Below are 26,666 nucleotides of genomic sequence, written 5' to 3'. Positions count from 1 at the left end.
TATCGTTCAAAAATGATAGAGTACCGATACTTTAAGAAACTCAACTCGCACCCTTATCTTTACTCCTCAAAACCGAGATGCACCCCTGCCGTTAACTTCCGTTAACTCAGTGCACTCCGTTAAGTCAGTATATATATAATTGCAATTCGGACCCCCTAACTTACGTTCAAAAAGACAAAAACGATAATATACCTGTACTTTTGGAAACCAAATCTCACCACCTATCTTTACAACGATACGCACCTCCTCCGTTGAATTTCGTTACCTTCCGTTAAAATACTCCTCCGTCTCAATTTACATGTCCCTTGTCAAATTGATTAATTTTTGATCAACTATTAAAAAAATATTTATTTATTATTTTAGAAAATAGAAAGTTACATATTAAAATATACTTTCTAGCCTGTTTTAATAGAGGTATCTAGTCTATTTTAATATGTAAACACTAGTACAAAAAATGCCTTTTGCAACGGCCCTTTTGTGTCGGTTGTATTAAAAGCCGTCGCTTAAAACTACTTCCAGCGTCGGTTCAGTTATTAACCGACGCATAAAATCAAATTTTTTGATCAACAGCGTTGGTTCTTTAAAAAACCGACGCCTAAAGTCTGCTTTTTACGTCGGTCAAAGATATACCGACGCTTAAAAGTTGTTTTCTGCGTCGGTTTTTAAAACACCGACGCTATAAGTTATGTTTTTTGCGATGGTCCGTGAAACACCGACGCTGTAGGTCTACTGTTTTAGCGTCGTCCTGAAACAACCCGTCGTAATAACCTATTTTACTTGTTATTCAAAAATGTAAAAATCTAAATAACAGTTATCATATATTTGCTCCATCGACAGGTTAGTTTTAGTCAAAAACCCCAATTTGATTTCACTTCGCGATTCTCATCATCTCTCGATGCTCCTCATCTCTCGATGCTCTCTCAATCTCTCGACAGGTTTCTCATCTCAATCTCCATCTGAATATCTGCGTCTGCCCAATTGAATCTCCATCTGAATCTATGCATCTGCTCCTCATATGAATCTCTCAATTGCTTTTTGGGTCTGCCGCAATCTGAATCAATTCACTACTTCTCTGGTCGATTGGGACATATCTCAGAGATTATTTATTGGGTTCTTTGGTCTGCTGCAAACTAGGGTTCTTCACTAATTTCCTGGTATGTATTCGATTCGTTGGTTTGTTCTTTTGTGATTTGCTTAAAGATTTGAGTTGTTAAGTAAGTGATTTGTATTTTATTTGCAATTTTGGTATGATTTGGGTATTTGGAAATCCGGGTGTTCCTGGGTAACAAGTATATAACTCTGCAATTACAAGTATATAGCTCTGCAACAATGATTTGCATTATATAAATGGTCTTACAGAGTTTTGAGTTTTGTAAGTTATATATAGTGGTTGGTGATGAAGTTATATATACCGGAACAAGAGGCTTAGTACTAGAACAATTTATATTACTTTTCCATGTTTATTTAGTCTGTAAAAGGATTAGAAGGTTAAAATGTGTTCTACTGTGGAATTTGTTAAGTTGTATTGCAAATAATGGTTTGTTGGCACGTCTGATATATTTTAGTAAGGATACCTTTATGCTCTTATCATATAGTATTAAATTAGTTGGGCCTAATTAAGTTTAGACTCTGAGGGTGAGTATTGTGTTTGGCAAGACGCAAATTGGTGCGAAAAATCTAGCTACACTTGACCCTCTCACTCATAAAATATATTATAATTATTTAGCTAGTAGTTTAGCTCTTGAAAAGTTGGAGGTGCTCCAAGAGCATGACGGCAAGGTGATGTGGCTCTCCATATTTAGAAACACCAAGCCTTATAAAGAGTGTTTCCAGCACTTGTAGGAATGTAATTTCAGGAATAAATGCAAGATTCAACATGGGATGTGGATACTCAGAGGCATGCCGATTTGGTTCCCCTTGTAGAAGTCTTTGTTCCTCAAAACAACCACCTTGTGATTCAATGAAGAAAAAGCCGTAGCCTGGAATAAAGGGGGGTGACTAGTTTTGACTCTTTTTATTTTACCATTCATGTTTCAAATTCAGTATTTGCATAATAAAAAGTAATAAATATAATCTTAAGACAATCATTGTCCTTCAAATTTTAGTTAACGTTTTTTGCATTGGTAGTTTCTGGTAGATACTTTGCTATGTAGTTTGGTGTAGCATATGTTTAGTTTAGAAAGAAGTGTCTTATTATTCATGTGCCAGAAAGTTTCTTTAGGTCGACACCGTATCTTTTGAATAGCACAATATGTTCATAATGTAAGAGTTATGGAAGACAAAAATTACTTCCCAAACTTAGCAGAACTACGTGTCTGAAATAGTTAATTGCTGCAATTTCTAAAGGAGGTTGTAAATCTTAAAGGGCTAGTAATTTTTATATATTCAAGATTTTTAAAAGTTTTCATCATATTTTAAAACTTTTAAAAATATATTTTTGAAGTCAAGCGTCTTTATGGAATCAACCTTTTCACTCCCAGCAAAACATATAAAGTCTGCATACATCTCAACTCACCGGCCTACTGCATACAAATGGTTTTTGACCACTCAGAAATTCTCATTTGCATCCTTGATTTAATAAGAGTGTGCAGGATCAAGTTTCAAATTCTTGTCCTGGCTTATTAGGCACAAATCCACTTGATTATTTTGTTGATAAGGAGCCGGAGGATATTTTCAAAATAAAATATTATGCTGCACTCCATTTCCCCTTTAAGGATGAAACCAATTAAGATGTTGACAAACATCTTTTCTCAATTTAAGCCTAATTTTTATCTGTTGACAAAGAACAAGTGAATTCAATTTTTATGTAGATTATGTAGGTGAGTGGTTATGCTATACTTCTGATTTCTGTAACTTTTTATCCTCTAACTTGAGCTTCATTTCATTACCTTGCAGCAACACTAGGAGAAACATTAGTAAGACACCGGAAAAAGCACAGAATATATATTGGATGCATGAAGTCTGGCCCAGTCCTTGCCCAAAAGTAAGTCTATTTGTAAGCTAAATATCCTTAGATTTTTCTTATTTTCTTATACACGTATATGGGTAAAAGGTGTTGTGCTAATATTAAAATCAAATAATTAACCTTAATATAGTAGATGCCAGTAGTCTTAGCTATAAAAAGTAAAGTTAAATACATCTACTGATTAAATTGTTAAGTTTTAAAGGTCTCGCAAGGACTACTGCAGTAGAATCTGAAAGCCTGAAGTTAGTTGCAGAGGGTTGTGATCCAATGGCAGTGAGTAGCTACTCCACGCTTTCGGCTTTTCTTTGCTATAGTTATCCATGATCGTGCTATATTTGTATGACTGTTACCTTATTTGTAATTTGTAATCTGACCGGATTGTCGGTGAGTTTCTGCAGTTGCAGGAAAAATTTGTAAAGGGAGAAATTGAAGATATATTAGGGGAAGTTTCTTGGACTCGGAGTCCAAATACCATACAGTGAGTTCTTTTTTACTTAAGATTGCAATTAAATCCCAAATGACTTGTTTGACCACTTCACTGGTAGGACACTGGCATGGACAACTATATCAAATTAAGGAGTGGAGCTCACTGCAGCTAGAGCAGCGCAGGAGTCTATTTTAAGTGATTCTCATCTATCAGAAGACTTCAATAAGACTGATCAGCCACTTGGTAGAAGAAGATTTCAATAAGACTGATCAACCACTTGGTAGTAAATCACATGCAACATTCACTAGTAATACAAAGTTGTTGAATTGTGTAAAGTTTAAACTTTAAACTGTAGTAAAGACACACCTGAGTATTATTACTGACTAAAATCTTTGTATGCTTTAGGTTGTGATTGGAAGCTATATTCCTGGCTATCAGCAGGAGCCAAAGCCTAAAAAGCAGAGATCCGAGTTTGCACCAACTATCTCTCCAGTCCCTGCTCCTAATCATGCTTATGCAGGAAGTACTGATTCAATATATAATATTGCGATGCAAAGCATTACTCCTCCTTCATATCATGGAATCAACGGGAATGCAGCTAATTCTGTTAGTGGCCCAAGTATTCTTGCTGCGGAAAGTAATATTTCTAGTATCAGGTATCAAGTTGGGGGTAGCAATCTTTGTTCCATTACAATATACAGTTACTATTTAAGCGTTAAGTTCCAGGGTGAAAAGTGTAAAGGGTGCAAATAAACAACAATTCCCGTACGAGGTGCTTATCTTATTGTTTTATACTTCCATCTATATTTAAGATTGATTATCACTACAAGTGGTGTTAGTGCTGACTTGGGTCTTTTTAGTTTGTTTTCCAGACGAAGTAAATCAGTCCATTGTAATAAGGTTAGTTGTACAATACTATATATATATTATTGCTACCATGAATCATGCCTAGCTACAATTTGCTGAGAACTGCCTCTGTTTATTTTGTCTGATGCTTGCCCTTTGCAGTGAAATGAATACGATATTGTTAATGTTGTAAGATAGCAATGCAATGTTTGGCTGCACATGGAGGCGGAAGTGGCATAGAATACGAAATATTAAAAACTAATCCTATTCTGGAGGCCTTTGGTGATGCAAAGACATCAAGAAATAACAACTCTAGTCGATTTGTAAGTCATAATTTTTTACATGGACATTTAAACTTAATCCATGAAGTGATGTTGGCAATGTAGTGGAATTGGTCTTTCCTGGGCCTACAACTTGCATATGATTTAGTCTATATATTAATCTTATGACTGGGATAACTTATTAAAATTAACTTTGGTGAAACTGGAAGGAGATCAGGTGCCAACATTCAGACTTGTAAGGCTCTATTTGTTTTGGGTGCCACTGGGTCCTTTTTATTTATATTAATTTTCAATACATGTATTACATTTGAAATGTATCTAGGCTGATTTTTTGTCTTTTTGTGCTCTCTTGCTATCATTCTGGATCGTGATTCTTGGTTCACACAGTTTTACTTGAGAAGGTAAATCTTTGATACATGGATCATGCATTTTACCAAGCCTTCTTCTTAACACAGCACACTAACTTTATTTGAATAGTCTCGGGTGGTTCAATGTGCTGAGGGAGAGAGGTCGTATCATTTTTTCTATCAGCTTTGTGCAGGAGCACCACCTTCTCTTAGAGGTTTAAATTCTTTGACCTTACTCTTAATATTTTTCTACATATTTGTGGTCTGTCAATTCTTTTAGTAATAGCATTACTATTAGTTCTACTATTTGCCGCCTATGATGTTGCACCTCATTACAGGTACAATGACTACCTCTTTGTTGCCGGACCTGTTCCTTTTTTTTGTCATAGGACTGTTCCTTTTTTTATTCTGCACTTACAGCTTTATGTTGTCTTTGGATCATATTAATGTTTGCATTTGGTTTTAAAAAAATTAATATTTTGTCTTCATCTCCTCAGGATAGGCTCAATGATATCTATACTATGGAAGATGCACTTGCTAAGGACGAGAGTGAAGACTTTGAGGCAGCTGGCTTATTACTGCACTGATTTCATAATTTTTAGTGTTGACATGTAATTTCACAAGAAGAATTATGGGTTGTAATACATTTTAATCTTAATGTACATTGATTAATTTCCACATTTAAGTTTTTTTAATTTAAGTTTAATTAGTGCTATTGACTTTGGGTATTTGTTGTTGGATTTTATTTATATGAATGAATGATGCGCAGGGTTAATATACGTATAATATAATATAAATATGGAACAACAGCAAGAAAAAAAATAAAAAAAGATACTTTAAGCCACGGCAGTTTGATAGCCGACGCTATAGATTAATCTTTAGCGTCGGTCGTTTGACTAGCGACGCTTATGACTTATCAAAAAATCATGACTTTAAGCAACGGCATATTGACTAACCGACGCTAAAAGAATGACTTCTAGCGTCGGCTCTTTGACCAGCGACGCATAAAACTGTAGTTTAAGCAACGGCATTTTGCAGACCCGACGCATAAAACAAACTTTAAGCGTCGGTCAAAGGGTCTATTGCGTCGGCGTTTAACCGTGGCTTGGACACTTTAAGCGTCGGGCTTTTTAACCGACTCAGTAGAGACCACCCTATAGCGTCGGGTTCATATACTACGCTGAAACACCGACGCTAAAGGCCTAATTTGACCGTAGCTAAAAGCCCATTCTGTACTAGTGAAATTTCTATTTTCTAAAATAATAAATACATATTTTCAAATAGTTGGTAAAAAATTAGTCAATTTAACTCCTCAAAAAGCAAAAGGGACATGTAAATTGAGACGGGGGAGAATTTTAACGGAAGGTAGCGGAATTTAACGGAGGGAGTGTGTATCGTTCCTGAGATGTAAAAATAGGTGGTGCAATTCGAGTTTTCAAAAATATGGATACAATATCGTTTTTGAACGTAAGTTAGGGGGTCCGAATTGCAATTATATATATACTGACTTAACGGAGTGCACTGAGTTAACGGAAGTTAACGGCAGGGGGTGCATATCGGTTTTGAAAAGTAAAGATAAGGGGTGCGAGTTGAGTTTCTTAAAGTATCGGTACTCTATCATTTTTGAACGATACTTACGGGGTGCGATATGCAATTACCTCTTTTCCTTTTGTTGGTTGTTGAATATTCCGATTTTATAGACATTAGAGTATGTCATGCAGCTGCATTCTGCGGTGGTTTCTAAATATATAATAAATGATTTTTAAAATTTTATATTAAGTTGTAATTTCAACAATAATCTATATTTATATTTTTTATTATTATAATAATATTAAATTCAAAAATTATTATCAAAAAAATAATGATAAATGTGAAAAAGAATGTGCAAAAGATGAAAACTGAAATTTAATTGTTAAAAACGAAACGAGGAAAGTAATTTTTAATGGAGATTTAACTCTAGGATTTGTAGCATATTTCTAAAAATCAATATACTTATATAATGGAGAAGCGAGAGTCGTGTAGGTGTCGCCTCTCACATCGCTCCGATCTATTTTTTTTAATATTTTGGAATTTTTGGATGAAAAATATCAAAAATTAGAACTACCTTTTTTAGTTTCGGATATATTAAAAGCAAGTTTCAGAATCTGATTCTGTTTCAGATTATTTATGGAATATAGTAACTTGAAATTTTTAATCTGATTTTTTTTCTATATAAAGGAGAAGCGAGGGGCGTGTAGGTGGCGCCTCACACATCGCTCCGTTCTATTTTTCTAATTTTCTGAAATTTTCGGATGAAAAATATCAAAAATTAGAACAACCTTTTTTAGTTTCGGATATATTAGAAGCAAGTTTCAGAATCTAATTTTGTTTTAGATTATTTATGGAATATCGCAGCTTGAAAGTTTTAATCTGATTTTGTTTCAGATTATTTAATTATGGGAAAGAGTAGCACACAAGTCTCTCTGCACCTATAAATACCCCTATAAGTTGTAGGATTTTGAATCATCTAAACACAACCCACTCTCTCTTAATATCACAGTTCTTCTGCTGCAACCATAAGTGAAGACTGTTCATACGGTATTAAAAAATATAAAGGGTGTTGCAAAGCTAGTTATAGACCGCTATGTGGGAGTCGACAAATCCAAACACGGGAGAAGAATATAATCTTGACATGATTTTAATGGATGATATCAATAAATTAACTATTAGTGATGTACGTTTGTTGGTTATTCTTTTATAATATTTGTTTTGTTTATGGGACATGTTTGTTATTGTTAATTTTTATATGATTTACTTTGTATACAGGAAAATATTATTCATGCATTATCAGTTTGCTCCGTTTAAGCAACTTTTAAGTGAAGGCTGTTTATACAGTATTAAAAAATAAAAGTTGTTACAAGTAAGGGTAGTTATAGACCGCTATCTCACGGATTTAAGTTAGATGTTTTTGTGCACAATCAATCCAAAAATATTAAAGGAAAGTGACAATGTAAGAATATGATTACTTTTTAAAAAAAACAAATAAAATTAAGATTCGTCGTGCTTCAAATTGTTAATTACGTGTAGAAATTTATTTTCATTTTTTCACCATGAATTATAGTCCAATTTTGCAATTTTATATATTAGTATTGGTATTACATTAAGATTTTTATAATATAAAATTTATTTTATCTTACAAATATTAATTTTTAATCATAATATATTATTTTTTATAGACAGCCACAAAATTATTACATTCTACAAATATTAATATTGAATTATTAATATAATTTTTATAGGTCGCCGCAACGCGCGGCTTCTCAACTATTCATAAACTCATAGTTTAAGATATCATATAACTAATTTGTTGAAAATGCTCTTATCAATTAATAAAGAAGTAAAAAACTCCCTCCATCTCAAAATATTAGTCTTATTTTATTAAAAAAAAATATCTCTAAATATTCGTCTTTTGCGCAAATCAATACGATTCGCAGATGATTTGTCATTATTCCAATATTGACATATTACTAATCCACACGATACCACACAATACCGATAAATGCTCAACTTAAGAAATTGAGGATGATGGGAAATAGTAACATTAACACTACTGAATTAGAATTGTTATGAAATATAAAGGTGGATGACTTTTGGCTCTTGGATTGACCTCATGACTTTTGGCTCTTGGATTGACCTATCAATAATGTATGTGACTTTTGACTTTTCACTTGTCTTGTAACTTATCTAGCAAGGACCTATAAAAGCCACTTGTTGAGCTTGCAATATGATGTGATGAATAATACAATCATGTCTGCTTCTTTTCTCTTGTCTAGCTCTCTCAACTTTCTTTCTACATATATTATTACATAACACGTTATCAGCACGATATGCTTTTTCATTTTGTTATATGTTGTACGGCTCCCTCTTCTATTTTGTTTTGGTCTTTCAAAGACGACATTCTTGAAGTAAGGAATCTTGAACTCAAATGAATTGATCATCAAGTCATAAGATTTTAAGGTAAGCCTCCCTTCACCATTCTTTTCATTTTATGGTACTATACTAAATTTATATGTTTGAGTGATGCTAGTTTTGATATTCTCCTAAAATTATATTAAATTAGTTGTACATTAAAATTGAAAGGTTTTGGATATTTTTGGAATAGTCCCTTAATTTTCTATAACTTAAACTAGTTAGTATTCTTGATATGATACATGTAAGTTGTGAATTCATCCAAGTATACATAAATTGACATTTTAGATGTTTACATGTTTTTAAGTTTGCTTTTGGAATAGCTTTTGAAATAATCGATTTTGGATATGTGGATGTTTATAGTTTTTGGAGTTAGTATAGACTGATATGGATATGCTTTAGTCTCTTATGGATTTAAACACATTATTTGGATATTTTTGGATTTGGGTAAATTATTTTGACTCTTTTGGATTTCAATAAACTATTTTGGACCCTTTTGGAATTGGATGAAATATTTTGGATCTCTGTTCTCGGCTCTCTTGGAATCTGAATATGTGTGAGATACTTGTTTTTTTTTACTAATAAAAATCATGTTGCTATTTTTTCAGCCATATTATATTTTCAGTGATCATTGTATATAATTTTGATGATTACCTTCGGTGGATTACTATAGATTTATATATTATGTCACTCTCAAAATATGTGTAGAATTCATGTGATGATTCTCACTTGCGTTCACTTTCTCGTACACTACATTATTTTTAATTTGACAAATAGGATATATGACAAATTTATATTTGTGTACATGTGATCGATTTATTATGAATCCACAAAAAAAAAAAGGAAATCATAATTTATTAATGTCTCTCTAATCCATAAATTGTACATGATTAATATATAGTAAGTGTAAGTCTAAATGTAAAGACAACCCTATCTGTTACATAGGGATGATAACTCAACAATAGAACAGGACAAGTAAATAACACTACGCCTGCACCGGAATCGGAAGATACGAAGACAAAGGTTGAAGAAGCCATCTACAGTCTTGAAGGAATAAGTTCACTGGAAGAAGTTCATTAATATGTTCATGCCTCAGTGAAGAATAAAGATTGAAGTATTCAAGATTGTGGAAGCAATGAAGATGTTGTCCAAGTACTCGAAAGATTTCAGTGCAACCCCTGAAGCAAGATATTTCTATATATCTTGGTTGGTTATTTATAATCAACAAACTGAAGCATAAACTAACCCGGAACCAACTGATCAATGTTTGCTGACAAAGAAGGTACAATGTGTGACTTCAGTGTTAGTCGCTTGTGAACCAGACCAGTGCACTAAGCGTCAGCACATATGGAGTTTGCAAAGTATTTATCAATCGAAGAATTGATCAAGTCATAACAAGTCATTTGTTCCAAACTCAAGCCAAGCCAAATGCCTAGCCTCTGCAAGCTGTATCAAGTCTCTGCTCAAATGCCATATGTCAAGCTTCCACACAAAGCCATATCAGGTGACCTATCTTTTATATGTGTGCACTTATATATTTGTATATGTACAAATATATTTATATATATGTATATATGTATATTTAATTAAATATAATATATATAATATATATGTATATATGTTTTTTTAAACATATGTATATGTATATTTATATGTATGTATATTTAAATAAATATATATAATATATATGTATTTATATTTTACATAAGCAATTATATAATTAAGTGTATATATATATATTATATTATGTGCATAAATATATATATATATTTAGAGAGAGTTATATATATCTTTATATATATATATATATATTTATATTTGTATTTACACATAGTTATATGTATATTATATATATTTAAATATATGAGAATATATTTAAATATATGTGTATATATATGTTACTATATGTTTATATAAATATTATATATATGTATATATTTATATATACTTTTCTTTATATATATTTATGTTTATATTTATATTTATAAATAACTATATATATCTCTATATATATTTATATATATATTTACATTTGTATTTACATATAATTATATATTATATATATTTAAATATATGAGAATATATTTAAATATATGTACATATATTATTATATGTTCATATAAATAAAATATATATGTGTGTATATATTTATATATATTTTTATTTATTAATATAATAACAACATAATATATTATATTATATATATTATGCATGCATGTGATGATGTCAGGTGTCAAGGGCAACCTAGGGTTTGCATGTGTCCATGGAGCTAGGGTTTCAATCTGGCAACCTAGGGTTTGCATGTGTCCATGGAGCTAGGGTTTCAATCTCTTTAAGCTACTGTTGTTCACTGGGTGGCGCAACTTGCAAATGGTTGAAACAAAACCTAAGGCAAAGACACAGGAAGCACGGTGGAAGGAGTCCTAAGCGCAACTTTGATCTTTTGAGCGCAAGTTGAAGAGAGAGAAGGGTGAAGCACAGTGACAGAACTCATCAGGCGCAAGTTAGGAGAGAGAACAGGGGATTGTTTCTACATGTGGCGCAAGTTCAGTACTTGTGTAAATTTGGCTAAGTATGGGACATACTTGCGCCTATACACATGCCCTGTGTATAGTAGGCGCAAGTTTGAATCCTGACTTGGTTAAAACCAAGTGTTGTCTATACAAGAGCACCTAGGCGCAAGTTGAGGTCAAGCGCAACTTCAACAGTCAACGGAGAAATAACAGTGGAGTCCTCCACTGTATAGGCGCAAGTTCAAAATGACTTAGATTTTTTCTAAGTCATGTGGCGCAACTTCAAATACATATACATGTATGTATATGAATCTGGCGCAAGTTTGGCTTCAAAAGTTAACTAGGGTTAGTTAATGAGAAGTCTATAAATACTTGAGATGTGGGTTCATTATCAACACACACTCTCCACCACCTTTATGGTGGAATGGCTTTGTGCCTTGCACACTACTACACACAAATAAATCATAGCTTAGTTTTGTAATATATATATATATATTTAGAAGCTAGGGTTTGTGAGTGTACGTAGTAGTAGCCATTGTAGCCAACCTTCGGGTTTGGATTTATAGCACCCTTCGAGGTATTTATCAATATACAGATATACCTTGGAAAATATTGTGTGTTGGTTTAATATTTTCATATCCTCAGAAACCGACCCAATAAATATCCGGAACACGAAACCCATTACAGGACTGCAATTTCTTTATCCGCAAGATTCGAAAGAATTTTAAATTGTAGTGAGTATCGTATTCAACCCCCCCTTCTACGATACTTTGGACCTAACAATTGGTATCAGAGCGAGGCTGATTGATATACAAATCAGGATCCTTATCGTATGGATAATCAAGAACCTAGCTTTTGATATTTGATTAGGAGAAATGTTCTTCCGGTTTGTGTTGCTGAATTTGTCCGTAGGCCTAAGCAAGGATTATCTGTCGGATACTGAACTTTGGACCGGGACTTATAAATTTATACTTTAAATTTTAAAAAGTTTATTTTATAAATTTGACTTAATTTATTTTAAACTTATTAATTGAGTTTATTATGAATTAATTAAATTTATCTTATAAACTTAATTAAATTTACTTTATAAACTTTACTAAATTCATTTAATAAATTTGCTTAAATTTATTTTAGACTTGTAAAGTTTACTCTTAGACTTTACCAAGTTTATCATAAATTTTTATAAATTTATTATTTAAATTTGTATAGTTTATGATTTAAATTTAAGTTAAAATATAAAATATAAATTTAAGAGGATTTAACTGATTATGGATATAAGTTCAAGTTCAAGGGTTCAATTTCGTTTGTTTTGGAAGCTATGATTTAATTGGAGACGAGACACTTGAATATTTTCAAAAATTAAATTTATCTAATAAATTTTAATATATTTACTAAATGAGTTTGAAATAAATTTATTCTAAACTTATTCAGTTTATTATGAATTTATTTGAATTTATTTTTTAAATATATTTAAATTTACTTTATAGATTTAACTAAGTTTATTTTATACTTTATTTTCTTTTATTTTTTAAAACTTATTTTTAAATTTATTTTCTTTATAATTTAAACTTAGTTTAAACAATCAAGTGTCCCGTAACCTTCTTAATTATTCTACTCGAAGACAAATCAGATTGACATCTAGTTGAGACAGATCAGGCTGACAGATTACAAGACAAACACCGGGCATTCAAATACCAGATTCTCAGAACCGGTAATGGAAGTACATTGATGACCCAATCCAATTGATTACTCAAAGGATTATTAGAAACAGTTTTCTATGTTCGACAAAGCTGATTGTGATTCGAAGAAGATTCTATTGAAGACTGATTGGAAACTACTAAAAGTGGATTTTGAAGAAGGTACTTCAGGCCTTGATCTGAGTAATTACTCCGACTTGATTATCAGATCACCAAATCAGGATGGGAATTTGCTACATCTACAATGAAGCATCTTTCCAGGGCTCGGAATGTCAACTTTGAATGGCACCACTGGCAGTAGGAAAAGAGAAGTTTTTACGGACGAATCTTCAAGGGATTTCAATCTAACTCAGTGATTCAGGGATATACAATTACACATTGAATTGTACCAATGCTAAATTTATCTGGAATCAGTTGAGATCAAAGACAGAGAACTGTGGAGGTTTAAGGATATAATTATCGAGTTACTACTGCACCAAATCAGTTTCGTGCATTTATGTCAGAACCTTAGGATTGAATAGAAGAGTTTGTAACTGCTGAATTTGAGGAAGCTCAAGTCGACGAAAGTTAACACTTTTGAAGAATGTGAGGACAGAACTTCAAGGATTAGCATAACACTGTCTGAGAGGTTTAGTCATGTCAGATTCAGATGGAATCCATTGGTTTCAAGTGGAGACTCTTCGGGGTTTAGTTCGACAGGTTGTTTGAAAACTGAGTTGGTAAGTACACACAATATTGATTGGTATCTTTAGCAAAGAAGGGTTGCTATATATATTGAAGCCTCGACAAACAAGGATGATGGGGCTTGTCTGAAATTCAAGTGGATGTTTTGAAAGAAACATCACAACAAGTTCTTATGCTATTTTAGGAAAGGTGTGAGCTGGATCAGTTGCTGATGAGAAGGATGATTATGGTTATCTGGCTATCCTAGCATTCTCTGAAGATGACTCAACTCGCACATCTCAGGTACGAATTCTTTCTAACTATGCAATATATATTTCTTTATATTCAAAGCATGTTATAAATCTCTGAGTAGAATTGTTTAACACACAAGCACAAGCATGATAGCATCACAATAGATAATGTTGAACTAGTATGCTAGATCACTTCTCTAGTAACTAGGTTTGATGATAATCTTGTGCATGTGTCTTTAGCAGATTCTTAACATGTGTATGAATATTTAGGATTTGATTATTTGCAATGGTGAGATTAGAAGCTTTCCTTTGGAACATAACTCTTAGTTTTAGGGGTTATGATCCTAGCATATATAACTTTGTTAAAACACTTTATTTCAGATTCCCTAGTACAATTAGACTTGCTTATTTATCTGAATTGTTTGTTAAGGAATTTATTTGTTCTATGATGGAATGTCTACCTTGTGTTAGTAGAACTTTAGAACTTCATGTTAGATCTAAAACTAACTTAGGTAATAGAGATAGTATAATGCCATATAACAACAGATTGGAATCAGATCCTTATGCTCTTAGAAGATTATTGAATATCTGTAATTCTACTTGCTACCTGTTACACTTGTGTTAATTGGTTTAAGTAGAGAGTACTGAATCTTCTGAATTGCATAACTGCCTACCTTGCTCTTGTCTTATCTTTGATTATTTGCCACGTGTATTCAACATCATGTCTGCTTATTTTCTTGTCATGAATGCATGTCCGTGTACTTGCATTGATTTTAGAAAAGCATGTTTGAAAATCACATTAGGGCAATGTCTAAATAAGAATTAGCATGTTAAGGTTGATTCTGTTGTTACCACTGTTAAAGAAAAATCTCTAATCCATCCGGACCCAGTTATGATTGGGGACCATAGAACTCTTTCCATTTGTGATTGCAGGTTACATATATTCCATATGATTTTTGGTGCACTCTGTTTGCTGAGTAGCTGAAATCATATGATTCACAAAAGTACCCTGTTAGCAAATGTAATCGTGTGAGCAGTTCCGTCAATAATCTTTGGAAGATGACAACGAAGATTCTCTTACGGGACATGCATGTTTTCCTGGAATGTCATCATGGAAGCATATCTTTCTTGGAAGAGTCAAAGCACACATTCCTAGTATCAGACGGTTCTCTGACAAAGGACATTATGTCAGTTCATGGAATAGTGCTTTATCTCAAATCAGGAAAGATGTGAATCTGCTCGTAGCTAATATGGAACTATAATTGAAGATGGAGTGAGCTATTTCGATAGTGAAGTTTCATCAGATGAGTATTAGCTATGGCACTTGAAGCTCTCAAACTTGTATGTCAAAACAAGGACCTCTTTTTATTAGTAAGAAGAGAATTGGTGAGAGGACTACCTCATTTGGAATTCATTGTGGATGAAGATTATGAGGTATGTCAATAGGGAAGTCAAAGGAGCATCGCACAGAAGCAAAGATATGATCAACATTACTGAGCCGCTTCAGATGATACGTATGGATTTCTACGGATCAGTTGATGTCATGTCTAAAACAAGCCAAATATCTTTTTGCGATGATCATTGACTACTCTAGATTCTTTCGTGTTGTTCGTATGTGTTCGAAGGACAAGACGTCACAAATGAAGGTTGATCAAGATGAACCCTGATCATTGATAAATCCAGAAAGACACCATTCTTGTCAGTAGCCAATCAGAAGCAAACACTAACTTTTGGTATGTGTTTGGAGGAAAATGCCTCTTTGAAAGTCTTGCATTTGAAGATCAAAGAATACTTTCCTCGGCTACTCTATGGAGTCTACAGTCTACAGGGTGATTGTGATTAATCAACAGAAGGTGATTGTAAGTCTAGACAGGACATTGAACGACACTTTGCTCCAAGCTGTTAAAGGTGATATTATTGGTATAATAATGATTCAGATCCAAGCAGAATCTCTTTGCAAGGATAAGGATTATTAAGGAGATCCCAGCAACAGCTTAGGGGGAGCATTTGGTGGATCCACTAGTCAAACTCAACACCACATTGAAGATGAACAGGACATATCAAGAACGTATCTGCTTAGACAAAGGGTTTGGAGTCAATATCATTCCCGGGTTCTAGTTCTTAAATGTTCCGAACGGTGAAGTGAAGACTAGGAGAGCTATTGTAAAAAGATGTTATTTCTTTGAGTTTCAATATGAAGTGAAACTAGAGGAAGATTTAGAAGCTCTTAAAGGGATCCAGATTGAGTGATTGCACAGCAAGATGATCTCAATCAGTTTGAAAGCAGATTGTGCGGATTCTGATACCCTGACCTAAAGACAATTCTATACCTAGTACTTGTCGGGTATTCAGATTCCAACTGGATGTTTTTGGCTCTGTTACGAGGGACAAGCCAATTTGGTTGCTTAGGGTTATTACAAATGAGAAGGTTATGAAGATTATGGAAACAGAATCTTCAAGTTCAGGACTCTACATCTTAAGGGACTCAACGACCTTCATGATTGAACTAAAGCACCATTGACGAGACTCGGGTTCAGGATATTACAGTGAGCTAGAAGATGAAGCTTCATGCAACATTTCAAGGACTTTGCAGTTGCAGATCCAACGGAATTTGTATGCTCTTTCTTCACCAGCTCTCTATGAGTTGTTATCCAAGACTTGATGATGGTCACGGACATGGTATGACTTCTGACTAGCATATTATTTTAATATCTGTTTGCTAGAGTTATATTTGGTATCCAAATTATTACCTCTCATGATACAAGGCACAAACATATGACTATATGTGCTGTGATACCATGATTATATTATATGTGGACTAATGTCACTTGTGCAAGATAATTGCTAAGTGAATGCAGATTAGTGATATGATGAGTTTGTTGGAAAGTTGCAATTCTTTATGGTCTACCAGCTAGCCTAAAGAATGATGGCAATAAAAGGAAGTCAAAGATCTTTTGAATATGCGCATTTTGGAAGATTCTAGACCTGCCAAGACTTATGCCAACAACCACTGGACTTGATCAGTACAAGAAAGGTACATCAACTGAAATGTCAAGTCTCAGAGGTATTCAACTTATCACTTTACTTAACTGCAAGTAGATCATATACTATATTTTCTATTAGGTATTACTTATTTCATGAGTATGTCTATCGTATTTATTAAATGAATTCATGAGTATTAAATTGTCTATACATAGGACTTCTGAATTTATTTAAAATCCAGTACCTCGTGCTTTTTGCTATTATATGTGATTGCCATGTTTATTGTTTTGCATGCTTAGATGGTGATTATATGTTTTAGCATGAGTGTTTGTTATTTCAAATTATTTAAATTATGGTGCATGCCAATTAAGTGAATTATTTGTTCATGATTTAAATGATTAAGATATGACATGAAGCATGATTTAATTATGTTATTTTTCTTGAACTATACTTCTTTAACAATTGGTATCTAGTAGAGAATTTTGTCATAATCTGGTCGTGATGTATCTGTATTTGTGAACATACTTAGGATTATTTTCTAGGTTGAATTCATTTTTATAGGTATAAAATCTGAAGCATGACTTATTTGTTTCTAGACTTGTGACTTGTATCAGTAATTGGTATGTGGTTAGAATCTAGTTAGAATTTAGTCATGATATACTAGTATTTGTAGAGTTACTTAGATTCTCTCTAGGCTGAATCCATTTATATTAGTTTATATATACGAAGCATAGCTATTTGTGTTAGATATTTGATGATTTATTTCATGTCTAACTGCATATAGTTGTGATACTTTTAGTGTTAGTGATATTTTGGATGCTTATATGTAGATCACTAATATTAATTGTTAATTTTTTCTGCGAGGAGTTGTGTGAGTTCACTTGTGTTTAATGATTATCTGTATAAGACTCGTGAACTTTTCTTCAACTTTCCCTCGGGCTTGCGAATATCTTTGTATGATTGTCATGATTTTAGTTGTTATATGCTGATCTGATAATTATATGATATTGCGTAGGTAATTATTATTTTATCTTAGTTAAATTGTGATCCACAATTATATGCTTATTTGTTTCATGATTAACTTTGATAGAATAATAGAAGCATGATTAGTTCTTTTTTAAAATATTTAATTTGGTATCTATTTTTGATGCTTTATTGATGTTTTATTTGTGAATTGATTGTGATGTATTGGCACTGGTGAAATATTGTTGCATATTTCTTAAAACCACTAGTGCTAATATATTTTAGGTGTTTAATATTCTGAGTACAAGGGAGACAACAAAATCTTTATTCTGTCTCGTATTTATGTTCTGGAGTGGTGAGTTTCTGTCAAGAAATTTCTTTATCAATTGATTTCAACAATTGGTATCCACTACTCTATTTCATAAATATTTCTTAGAATATTTTGCATCTATACATGTAGCGTCATAGGACGAGACATTGATTATCTTGTATTTGTGTACTTGGTGATCTTTGTCACTTGCAGCGTCTGTTTTGACGATGTGCTACTATGAGGCCTTTTCACTAATTAGTGTGGCGAGTGCTTTATACACTGTAGCGCATAAATTTTCTTGTTTCCTTTTCAAATTGTAGTGAGAAACAGGAGTCTGTGTCTTTTTCAAAAGACAAGTTCATTTAAACCTTTTATGCATAGATTCAGACTCTCGTACTCAAACCAGTTTTTAATGGAAAACTTTGATTCTTTCGTCGATTGTGATTGTCATTCTTTATGAAAATCATTTTTACAATCACAACTGATTCATTTTTCCTAAAAAGATTAAATGCAATTGCTTTCATTCAAAAGCATAGATTTTCTAAAATGCATTTATATCTCTTTCTGTTCTTCGGAACTTAATCAGCCTCTTGGCTTTCCTAGATAGTCAGAAGGTTGAAAACCAACAATCTTTATCCCAGACTATAAAACAAAATTCAGAACACATCCCAACTTTTCCCCTGGAGTAATAAGGAACTTATTAGACTAGAGGTCAATGAGGGAGAAACTGTACTAGTTGCAGCAAATAAGGATGTGAGGGATAGTGTACCCACAGCTCTACCTCTCAAAGAGAAAAGGTGTTTTCAAACTTGAGGTAACTGTTGCTCATCTGTATTCTCCCAAAAGAATATAGAGCTGAAAAGGCAATTAAACAGTCTCTGGAATCATTCTCTCAACAGGATGAGTCCATTGAAATTCGCTCGTCAGTTAGAGCATCTTGTATTAAGTCAAGCACATCATCAATAATCACTCTGATGAAGAGCCTAAACAAAAAATCTTATGGACACAATACAAGAGAGTGCACAGTAAGGTTAAAGGTTTTGTTCCAGAAGCAACTTCTTCATTTACCATTTTACGGTAAATAAGATGGTTGATGCCTTTACAGGTGTAAGGAGGAAACGAGGATCTCAATTGCCAAATCTTCAGGATTCTCGTCTCCCTCCCCAGATAAGAACAGATCTGGATCCAATCGGAATGGATTTCCTATTTATAGGAGATCGGCAACTCTCTGACTATGAGTCAATTTATTGATGAGTCGGTTGAGGATCGGGGATTTACGAAACCCCATTGCACCGCCAGTGACCTCTCTTGTAGGGGCTATGGTGATTTTCTCATGCAGGTACAGAAGACCATACTTTGAGTGCTGAGAGAAACACTGTGAGCCAAACATTGAGAGTTAAACACTTGGTGAGATTCTGAGAAGAACCAGTGAGATATCAGAATGAAAAATATGTGAGCATGAGTGAGTGCAAACACATAGGATATTGAGAAGAGTGAAACACTTGTGAGGTACATATTATAATATTTAGTATCGAAAACTCACATGTTGTTGAAAGAATTGACGGAAGCAACTACGGTTCATTCCATTTCACGGTGTGAACTTGTGGTTGATGATTCTCTTGAATCAAGTGTCTTCACAGACATTGAGGAGGACTTAGGCTTTTGCCATAATTAAGCCTTTGTCTAACCTCCCAGAGCAAACAACTCTGGATCCTTAATTGGATAAGCCACTTAGTGGTTGGCAACTTGTGGACCATGATTCGGATTTATTTGATGAGTCTGCAGGGATTGGGAATTACGAACTCCCATTGCACCACCGGTGACCCCCTTTAAGGGTGGCTAAGGTGATTTTCTTGCAGGTACTCAGCATTTTGGAAGCTCAGTATTTGTGTGGAGGGATACACTTACAGAACTCGTGAGTGACACCCTTACCCAAAAACCGAGAGAAAATTGAGTGTTGAGTGATACACCTGCAGAACATTTTAGTGAGACACCCACTAATTACAAAATTTATACCTAAAGACAAAGTGGATGTTGTTACTGGAATGTCAGTTTTTATGCATTACTTTTCCTTTGGAACCTATTCTTTCAGCATAAGGACCAACCCAATCAAAGTAAACCCTTCTTCTGAACTCTTTCTTCGACCCCAGCTTTAGCGTTGTTTAGTTCTCTATGGGGAGATTATCTTTTGGTACAGGAAGTATTGTACACGTTCCTTGACTATATTTGATACCACATATCCTCGGAGGATTCCACAACTAAGGGGGAGAATATATTTAGGGGGATAATATATGAAAGGGGGAAGAAAAAGTAAGTTAGCTTTCTTTAGCTGTCTACAACTAAGGGGGATTAATCTACTCTTTAGCTGTGTACTACTGAGGGGGAGATTCTTCTTTCAACTAAGGAGGAGGATTGATCTTTCATCTAAGGGGAGACAACTACTTATCACCAAGGGGAACCTGATCAAGGTAACGGGAGGAGAAGTATAAGGTGATACATCTATTCTTCAGTAAGTGGTAGACATGAACTCATTCATTACCACTGAAGAATTCAATGAAGCTGCTGATTGTCTATTGCATAATGGAATGTTTTGAATTCTCTTCAAGACAGACTATGAGGATTATCTGGCAGGTAAGCAAGAACCAGAGAAATAAAAGTGATATGCACATTTGTTATTTCTATTCATGAAATCTGGAAATGTATTATATGATCCAGAAACTTTGTAGCATTATTTACTAGTCCAGGACTTTACTTTTTCTAGTGTTAGTTGAGTTATCCTCCAGAGGATTTGCTTGTTATGATTAACAAACAAATAGGGGGAGATTGTAAGTCTAAATGTAAAGACAACCCTATCTGTTACATAGGGATGATAACTCAACAATAGAACAGGACAAGTAAATAACACTACGCCTGCACCGGAATCGGAAGATACGAAGACAAAGGTTGAAGAAGCCATCTATAGTCTTGAAGGAATAAGTTCACTGGAAGAAGTTCATTAATATGTTCATGCCTCAGTGAAGAATAAAGATTGAAGTATTCAAGATTGTGGAAGCAATGAAGATGTTGTCCAAGTACTCGAAAGATTTCAGTGCAACCCCTGAAGCAAGATATTTCTATATATCTTGGTTGGTTATTTATAATCAACAAACTGAAGCATAAACTAACCCGGAACCAACTGATCAATGTTTGCTGACAAAGAAGGTACAATGTGTGACTTCAGTGTTAGTCGCTTGTGAACCAGACCAGTGCACTAAGCGTCAGCACATATGGAGTTTGCAAAGTATTTATCAATCGAAGAATTGATCAAGTCATAACAAGTCATTTGTTCCAAACTCAAGCCAAGCCAAATGCCTAGCCTCTGCAAGCTGTATCAAGTCTCTGCTCAAATGCCATATGTCAAGCTTCCACACAAAGCCATATCAGGTGACCTATCTTTTATATGTGTGCACTTATATATTTGTATATGTACAAATATATTTATATATATGTATATATGTATATTTAATTAAATATAATATATATAATATATATGTATATATGTTTTTTAAACATATGTATATGTATATTTATATGTATGTATATTTAAATAAATATATATAATATATATGTATTTATATTTTACATAAGCAATTATATAATTAAGTGTATATATATATATTATATTATGTGCATAAATATATATATATTTAGAGAGAGTTATATATATCTTTATATATATATATATTTATATTTGTATTTACACATAGTTATATGTATATTATATATATATAAATATATGAGAATATATTTAAATATATGTGTATATATATGTTACTATATGTTTATATAAATATTATATATATGTATATATTTATATATACTTTTCTTTATATATATTTATGTTTATATTTATATTTATAAATAACTATATATATCTCTATATATATTTATATATATATTTACATTTGTATTTACATATAATTATATATTATATATATTTAAATATATGAGAATATATTTAAATATATGTACATATATTATTATATGTTCATATAAATAAAATATATATGTGTGTATATATTTATATATACTTTTATTTATTAATATAATAACAACATAATATATTATATTATATATATTATGCATGCATGTGATGATGTCAGGTGTCAAGGGCAACCTAGGGTTTGCATGTGTCCATGGAGCTAGGGTTTCAATCTCTTTAAGCTACTGTTGTTCACTGTGTGGCGCAACTTGCAAATGGTTGAAACAAAACCTAAGGCAAAGACACAGGAAGCACAGTGGAAGGAGTCCTAAGCGCAACTTTGATCTTTGAGCGCAAGTTGAAGAGAGAGAAGGGTGAAGCACAGTGACAGAACTCATCAGGCGCAAGTTAGGAGAGAGAACAGGGGATTGTTTCTACATGTGGCGCAAGTTCAGTACTTGTGTAAATTTGGCTAAGTATGGGACATACTTGCGCCTATACACATGCCCTGTGTATAGTAGGCGCAAGTTTGAATCCTGACTTGGTTAAAACCAAGTGTTGTCCATACAGGAGCACCTAGGCGCAAGTTGAGGTCAAGCGCAACTTCAACAGTCAACGGAGAAATAACAGTGGAGTCCTCCACTGTATAGGCGCAAGTTCAAAATGACTTAGATTTTTTCTAAGTCATGTGGCGCAACTTCAAATACATATACATGTATGTATATGAATCTGGCGCAAGTTTGGCTTCAAAAGTTAACTAGGGTTAGTTAATGAGAAGTCTATAAATACTTGAGATGTGGGTTCATTATCAACACACACTCTCCACCACCTTTATGGTGGAATGGCTTTGTGCCTTGCACACTACTACACACAAATAAATCATAGCTTAGTTTTGTAATATATATATATATATTTAGAAGCTAGGGTTTGTGAGTGTACGTAGTAGTAGCCATTGTAGCCAACCTTCGGGTTTGGATTTATAGCACCCTTCGAGGTATTTATCAATATACAGATATACCTTGGAAAATATTGTGTGTTGGTTTAATATTTTCATATCCTCAGAAACCGACCCAATAAATATCCGGAACACGAAACCCATTACAGGACTGCAATTTCTTTATCCGCAAGATTCGAAAGAATTTTAAATTGTAGTGAGTATCGTATTCAACCCCCCCTTCTACGATACTTTGGACCTAACAGTAAGTCGTCCTAATCTTTAAAAGGTCATGAGTCATATGTGCTCCATTTTATCCTAAAATTGATTTTTCTCAAGTCATTATCTATTTCATATGAGTTTAAATTGATAGTAAGCTTTATTAATGACTTGGCTAATTTTTCTATGAGAGAGATAAAAATTCCATATCATTCTTATCTATGTACATTATGTATATGACCTTACCTCTAGTCTTTTCTATGTATCTCAGATTAATATATGATACACGGATCCTTACTTGTCCATATTTAATCTTTCTTCTTAGAGGACATCCCAAATTTTGAGATAACAAAACTTATATATTATGGTTTGGAAGAGATGGCTTATGGGCACACATTATATCTTGCTCACATATTAAATATATTACATATTCATGCTTCAAATAAGTGATATTATGTGATCTCTATGTGATATTCTTGATGTTGATAGAATGTTAATATCACTCCATGTCTTTAAATTTATAATTGATTCAAAACTTAACATTTGTAAAAGTGATTTTTTTTATCTCACTTGAGCTACATGATGTTGGTATTATCGACAACACCTATTTGACGTTGTTTTTAATAGATTGATTGTATATGATTGCACCCAGAAGTTGCACGTAATAACAACTAGAAGTTGTCTCTATATAATAAAATTCTTTTATCATCACACATTGACGTTGTGTTTAATTTTTGTGAAATTTCTAATGGATATTGATCATATTTTTCATAAATATAATATTGAGCGAGGTTTATAAAATCAATGTTGTGTGTTTAAACACTTGATTACATTCCAGTAGAGTGATATAGTAGAATAATATTCAAATCATGAGTTTATCGTAGATGATATAATATCCCTGAAGGATGGTTCTATATAAAGAATAGTATAATATTTGGATATAATAGATTTTGATTAAATAAATATCATATTATGTCCCGCAGATACAATATTATGCAATTGATGAAATATTTGGGGTGTTAAATGCATGAGTTGATATCATGACTAAATGTGGTTTACTAAATTTGAATTATTGATGAAATGATTATAAATTGCAACAAATGATGTCGTACCATAATGTGACAGTATTAGAAAATCAGAGGATATCAACCATGATAGTAGCAATGGTCATGACATTACAAATTCTCTAAGTCATATATATATTCTTATTATGTGTATAAGGAATATTTCTCTTGATTGATATAAAGATGACTAGTATCAATACTTCATATCTAAAATGAGTCATCCAAAGGGGAGGATTATATAGGATGCCTCATTATAGTTTTTTAAAATATAAGATTTGGGAAGAGAAAGTATAAAGCTCCGGAAGAGCATGTATAAGGCTCTCGAAGAGCATGTATATTTTTATCCACTCTCAGAAGTACATTTTACTCCAGAAGAGCATGTAAAGTATTGATGCAATTATCCTCTCCCAAGAAAATTGAAGAATGAAATTTATATAATTTATCGCATTGAGATATTAAGGCCTTTAAATATTGAGTCTAATTCATGACACTACCACTAATTATAATAAGCATAATTGAAATTGATTTTGAAGTAAACCAGAAGTTTACTTATAAGTTTACAGTTTGGCCTGACTAGCTAAGCCACCTCAATTTGTTAAAGATGCAAATAGTAATTTTATATGCACTTTTGTTGAAGAACCAGTAGATTCTTCTTCTCAGTGGTACATATATTATTTGCTTATAAAGGAAAATTGATCACCAGCAAAGATATAATTGTGATTTATCATCTTTGAGAATAAATTAATGAAGATATGGCATGAGATGAAAATATCATATTATTGAAGAGTGAGATATTTTGTGAAATATATGGTTGTATACAAAGGTATTATCAACTCGCAGCCTGAAGTATGCGAGATTCATTATTTAAAATATATGTTTATAATGCTGGTGCATCTCATAATGAGTATTATCTCGTCCATAAAAATTACTGATTATTTTGTATCACATATTTATCGATTCGCATCATCATATAAACAAATTTTTCATAATCTCTCCCCATTTAAATAAATTATTTGGTCATCACAGATTTTCCACCACATTAGTAAGATCGATTCCTCAATTGGATATATATTACATATGAGTGCATTTGGAATCATCAATATGTATTTGTTGTGACTTGATTTAATGAGTTTGTTTTCCCAAAATCAGGGGGAGAAAATAAATAGCCGGTGAAAGTAGAAATATGAGAATGAGTTATCATTGCCTCATCTTGATCCTCAAAACAAAGAATATGAACCAGAAGTTCATAAGATAATTCATTTTGATGACCAGAAAATATATGTCATGGACACCGGCTACATATGATCCTATGATTTAAATGTCGCAGAAGGACAACCTCAAGATACTACTATGTCTAAAGAACGCCTGAAGCGTGATAGGCAAGTTGGTTCCATATCTTATACAAAAAAAAAAAAAAAAAAAGTTGAAAAGGAGCAATAATTGATGATGGCTAGATTGAGAAATCAATAATTTTTGAAGGATCTCTGGAAGAGATTATAGACATGGCATTGAAGGATCTCCAGAAGAGATTATAGACATGACAAATTAGAGAAAATAAAAGTAATGAAAAATATTGAGATCTCGATATATTATGCCTTGTCCAGAATGAAGTGGAACCATAAATCGAATCGACGTCGATGATATTTATAGAACTTGAGGTTATTGATAACAATGAGGATCATGAAGCAGAATCTGTTAGAAAATATTGATAACATTGGCCAAAGAATAAATGATATAATTGAGGCAATTACATAGAAAATTATTTGGACCAGTAGTCCTCTCACACCAGAAGTTGTGAAAGTGGTGCGCCCTATGAATCATTATCTCTAAAAAAAAATAGAGAGAAATTTTTGCAACTGCAGTTCACACACCCAAAGGTGTTAAGTCAGTGGGATATGTATGATTATTTGTGCGAAAATAAAATGAAATTATAGATATGTAAAGCTCAAATAATTGTATGATAACCTTGTGTTGGTTATGAAGAGTAATAGTATTTGTGATGGAAATGATTATTTGATTGCGAAATAATCCCGCAATATGTGAATGTTCAATTTAAGTTTTATACGACCCACTTGACAATAATCATCCTAGAAGGATCTTAACTGCCAGAAGCAGTATAATAAACTCTCGAGAACTATACCCTCTCAAATGGAAAAGAGATTCGGGACAAATACGTGTTATCATTGTATATCTATAGGTGACAACTCATAAAGCCTCTGGCCAGAGCAGATGGAAACTAGAATGTGTTTCTAGTTAACATTGAATTGAGTTGCACCTGGTGTTATATTATGTGAT

The 26,666-nt window shown here is 32.8% G+C and overlaps 1 protein-coding gene across 11 annotated transcripts; it reads left to right on the top strand.

The window, feature by feature from the left end:
* The first annotated feature begins 689 nt into the window (after positions 1–689).
* Positions 690–5,546, top strand: LOC108215041 (myosin-2-like). 11 transcript variants are annotated; one of them, XM_064089046.1, is made up of 10 exons: positions 844–1,154; positions 2,896–2,983; positions 3,168–3,238; positions 3,364–3,672; positions 3,798–4,164; positions 4,265–4,292; positions 4,401–4,561; positions 4,907–4,920; positions 4,997–5,081; positions 5,364–5,546. In XM_064089046.1, the coding sequence occupies exons 7-10, from the start codon at positions 4,439–4,441 to the stop codon at positions 5,451–5,453; spliced, it is 312 nt and encodes a 103-aa protein (XP_063945116.1). In that variant the 5' UTR covers positions 844–1,154; positions 2,896–2,983; positions 3,168–3,238; positions 3,364–3,672; positions 3,798–4,164; positions 4,265–4,292; positions 4,401–4,438; the 3' UTR covers positions 5,454–5,546. The 11 variants fall into 11 exon arrangements, 3 of the variants coding, with proteins under 3 accessions (XP_063945116.1, XP_063945115.1, XP_063945114.1); XM_064089045.1 differs by having other exon boundaries at positions 4,253–4,292; XM_064089044.1 differs by having other exon boundaries at positions 3,798–4,292.
* Positions 5,547–26,666: the final 21,120 nt, after the last annotated feature.

This window comes from Daucus carota, chromosome 3, assembly GCF_001625215.2.
Source record: "Daucus carota subsp. sativus chromosome 3, DH1 v3.0, whole genome shotgun sequence".
Classification (NCBI taxonomy): Eukaryota; Viridiplantae; Streptophyta; class Magnoliopsida; order Apiales; family Apiaceae; genus Daucus; species Daucus carota.
This window is presented reverse-complemented; position numbering and strand designations above follow the sequence as displayed.

What these genes read in the sequence shown, in the direction of transcription:
- LOC108215041 (XM_064089046.1), top strand. Translation starts at nt 4,439, where the DNA reads ATGCAATGTTTGGCTGCACATGGAGGCGGAAGTGGCATAGAATACGAA. An exon ending in AGCACCACCTTCTCTTAGAG is followed by an intron (nt 5,082 to 5,363) that starts GTTTAAATTCTT and finishes TCATCTCCTCAG; the next exon opens with GATAGGCTCAATGATATCTA.